The sequence below is a fragment of the Camelina sativa genome, chromosome 1 (assembly GCF_000633955.1).
Source record: "Camelina sativa cultivar DH55 chromosome 1, Cs, whole genome shotgun sequence".
Lineage (NCBI taxonomy): Eukaryota > Viridiplantae > Streptophyta > Magnoliopsida > Brassicales > Brassicaceae > Camelina > Camelina sativa.
Window position 1 is genome coordinate 13,103,072 of NC_025685.1, and position 4,105 is coordinate 13,107,176.

Genomic DNA, 4,105 nt, shown 5'->3' on the forward strand with positions numbered 1-4,105 from the left:
TACTATACAAATGTTGAGTCTCAATTAGTCCCACTTTCCTAAACTTGTTCCATGCCTTACATTGTGTTGGCTCGAGTCATAATTGAAAACAGGAAAACCAAATGTCAACCCTTAATTTTAAAAACAAATGATTAATAAGTTACCTGGTCCATGCGAGGTCTACGGCGAGCTGTAGAGCGGACACAAGCTGTTGGACAAGCAACCATGCGAGCCATTTCTTCTCTGTCATACTCATTATTCAGCTTCGTATCAACCACTGCCTCAAAGTTGCCTACCTTGGATACTTGGTTAAGCAAAGGTCGTGCCTGTTCCAATTATCCACACTCATAGATATTGTAAAACTTAACGTAGGTTAAGATTGTTTGTAGTGATATTAATTACCCAATCAACCAAATCTGTTAATGTAGATATTGTAGTGTTAATGGTTTAAAATGTTTACTAGTCACTTCATGATTATTGTCTGACAACAAAATTTAAAGGATTTTTAATATATATATATATATATATATATATATTTATAAAATATATAATGATATAAATTGCTAATTAATTGTCGATTCGGTTCAAATGTTTGAAAAGGTACTCTGGTTCGCAATCCGATTCGGGTTTAAAAATTTTGGTTTTTGAGGAGGGAATTATGGCGGCAAATGTTTGAACAGGCAGGATGATGACACGTAGACTCGCCTCAATCTGACGGTGAGTCTTGAAAGAATCTCAAGGTCAAAATCGTCTAAACATTTCTGCGTTGTCCTCATCATCTTCAGGACTCGCCACTCTCTCTCTCTCTTTTTCTCCAGAAGTTACGTTTTCTCTCAGTATCCTCCGATAGTAGCTCAACTATTTTCCGGCGACCTACTTCCGATTCTTACTCTCGCACTTCAACCCGAAGCTTTTGGTAAGCAAAATTTGTCACTCTTGATGATACTATCCGCTGGACTCAGATTTCTAGGTTTTTGTTCTTGTTTCGATTCATGGCTTTGTATCTGTAGGGATCTTTGTCCCGTTTCATTTTATATGGAGATATCTAACTCGATCTGTAGATCCGATACTCGATTTTGCAAAATCGGATAGAGATTTTGAGATAGCTTTTTTTATGCTTAATAACGCTGCGTATTTATTGATTTGAGCAATCAAACTTTCTATTGTTGCAGACGAAACAATCACAATGTCAGATCCAAAACCGAATCCTGTGAATGACGAACTAGGAGGTGCTGATGCCAAGAACTCACAAGTTCCATTACCCAAGGACGATACTGCAGTGAAAACCATAGTTGGAATGTTACTAAAACCGCATACAAAGACCCGTAAGTTCTGGGAGACTCAACCTGTTGCGCAGCTTAAGAATAATACTAGTTTGCCTGAAGGTCCAATAGAGCCGGCAACTTTGGTAGCTAAGGTCAGGCAAGAGCCGTATAACCTTCCTGGTCAATTCGAATGGACCATATGCGATTTGAGCTCTGATGATGGGTGTTCAGAGGTGTACAACTTTTTGAAAGCACACTATTCTGATTCTGCGATAGTGGCTGATTACCCCAGAGAGTTTCTGAGGTGGGCAATGTGTCCACCTGGTTATTACCAGAGCTGGCATATTGGAGTCCGTGTCAAGACCTCGAAGAAACTCGTTGCTTTCATCGGTGGTGTGCCAATGAGAATCAGGGTGCGTGACGAGGTTATTAAAATGGCAAAGGCCATTTTCTTGTGTGTTCACAAGAAGCTGAGGTTTAAGGGACTTGCTCCTGTCATGATCAGGGAGGTGACTAGAAGGGTTCGCTTGCAGAATATATGGAAAGGTGTTTATACCTCACGTGTTGATGTACTTTCTAAACCAGTGGCCAGCTGCCGATACTGGGTCAGAATGTTGAACCCGCAGAGGTCACAGGATGTGTCAGTAAGGTTTAGTGAAAGAATGACATTGAGCATGACCATCAAATTGTACAAGTTACCAGATGCACCCATCACTCCTGGGTTTAGGCAAATGGAACGACGTGATGTCCCAGCTGTTACAGAGTTGCTCAGGAACTACCTCTGCCAGTTTGAACTTGCGGCTGACTTTGATGAAGACGATGTCAAGCACTGGTTTCTCCCACGGGAAAACGTCATCTACAGTTACTTAGTTGTAAGCCCTGAAACTCATGACGTCACTGACTTCTGCAGCTTCTACACTTTCCCTGCAACGCTCACCCGTGACCAAACGCCCGCAAAATTGAAGTATGCTTATTCTTACTACAATGTAGCGACAGTGACCTCGTTTCCCCAGTTGATGAATGATGTACTGATCATCGCTAAGCGAAAAGGTTGTGATATGTTCTACGCGTCCGAGGCGATGAATAATACGAGTTTCTTGAAAGCGTGTAGGTTTAATCCAGGAAATGGACTGAGGCACTACTATCTCTATAATTACCGTTTGAGGAGTGCACTGAAGCCATCAGAACTTGGGCTTGTTCTCTAGTACTGTTAGAACTCCTACAGCTCCCCAAAGTGAACAACCGATGATCGCTAAACCAATGTGTAGCCTAAGTTTCCTCTTCTTAGATATCATTTGCAAGTAATATAAACAAAAGAGGAAAGTTTAAAGCCTTTTCAACATTTTGCGTGTCTACAAATAACGTTACTGTGTTTTTCCTGCAACAGAACCACAGTACAAACCATGACAGCTTGTATCTATAATATGGAAGGCAACATAAAAATCTTACAACAATATGTGACTAGACATGTATATGTTAGTCCTTCTGGTTGAGAGTTTTCGTACAACATGCACCACAGTGCAAGCAAGTTCCTTTGAAAAGCGACTCCAAAGAAAACAATTTTCTCTGAAACTAAGCTTGCAAACGAACACCTTAAAGGAAACAATATAATTTTGCAAACGAACACCTTTATTGTCTTAAGCTTGCAAACGAACCCCTTTATGGAAACAATATAATCAATCACCTTAAAGGTTACCCGTTTGCAGGAATTGGGGTTTATTTGCTAAGAGATCAAAATGTACTTTGGTCTTGCAGAAACTCACACAGAGATACCATAAGCAACCATTATATGTATGTGTGTGTAAGTGTAATGTTTTGTAAATGTATCATAGTGAATTAGTGATCAATGTTAGCAATGTAGTCTTTCAAACTTCTCTTATCTCTCCTTAGTTTCCAAACGTTTATTGTTGCTTTGCACTTAGAACAAAGAAACCAAAACAGAGAAACAAGAGGAGATGGGAAAACAGAGAATAAGAGTGAAGGGTGATGGACCTGAGATCAAGAGGGTCCAAACCTGAAACAGTGAGAGATAAGAGGCGAAAATAACACAACACTTCTGAGAAAGTTCGAACTCAAATACTCTATTTCGGTTGAAGAGTTCACTAGTTTGGAAATATGTCGTTCGACCCAATACTAACAGGCCCAATAGTGATTACTACTATTAGAGGAGTTTTGTATAATACTATTAGAGTTTTGTGTAATAATAATTCAAACTCATATATTTTCTGTAGTTTAGGCAAAAATGAAAAAAAAAAAAAAAAATTGCACGTGTAAAAAAATTATTATGCAAAATTAAAAATTTAGTACTAAAAAATTCAAACAAATTTCGATCATATTATAAACGGTTAGTTACATTAATTACCCCATATTTGGACTCTTAATTATTTCTCTATAAACTAATGTTTTTTTTTTTTAATTTCGTGTGGACCTTTAACTTGGAGTTTACAAATCCGAGTGAGTATGTAAGATTATTTTGATTTCAAGGGATGTTGGGTTGTGGTATAAAACCCTCTATTTCATTAACTATGTTTTCATTTGGAGTCAACAATAAACACTCTAATATGCATGTGAAGAGGGTTTGCTTATGGATTTGTTTTTATTTCTTGGTGGGTTAACAAATCATATTCCAATCAAGGATCTTGTTTGTGGAATCCTACAATTATCAAGATAGTTCTGAACTAAGATACATAATTTCCAAGTTGATGACGATTTTGAGAAGAAACTAGATTCGTATAAAAGGTTTCTTGCTCTTATTCATTCACGGGCAAAGCCCTTATATACACTCATATTAGCAAACCCTAAGTACTTTACATATATTGCACTAAGACATCTATACAATATGGAAATAACACATAAGATCC

At 38.0% G+C, this 4,105-nt stretch overlaps 1 protein-coding gene across 1 annotated transcript; it reads left to right on the plus strand.

Moving 5' to 3' along the window:
- Window positions 625-2,606, plus strand: LOC104789411 (putative glycylpeptide N-tetradecanoyltransferase 2). Its single transcript, XM_010515113.2, has 2 exons — window positions 625-895; window positions 1,152-2,606. Exon 2 carries the CDS (start codon window positions 1,166-1,168, stop codon window positions 2,447-2,449), a length of 1,284 nt encoding a protein of 427 aa, XP_010513415.1. The 5' UTR covers window positions 625-895; window positions 1,152-1,165; the 3' UTR covers window positions 2,450-2,606.

Excerpts from the sequence above, each read along its gene's own strand:
- LOC104789411 (XM_010515113.2), top strand. The coding sequence starts at position 1,166 with ATGTCAGATCCAAAACCGAATCCTGTGAATGACGAACTAGGAGGTGCT.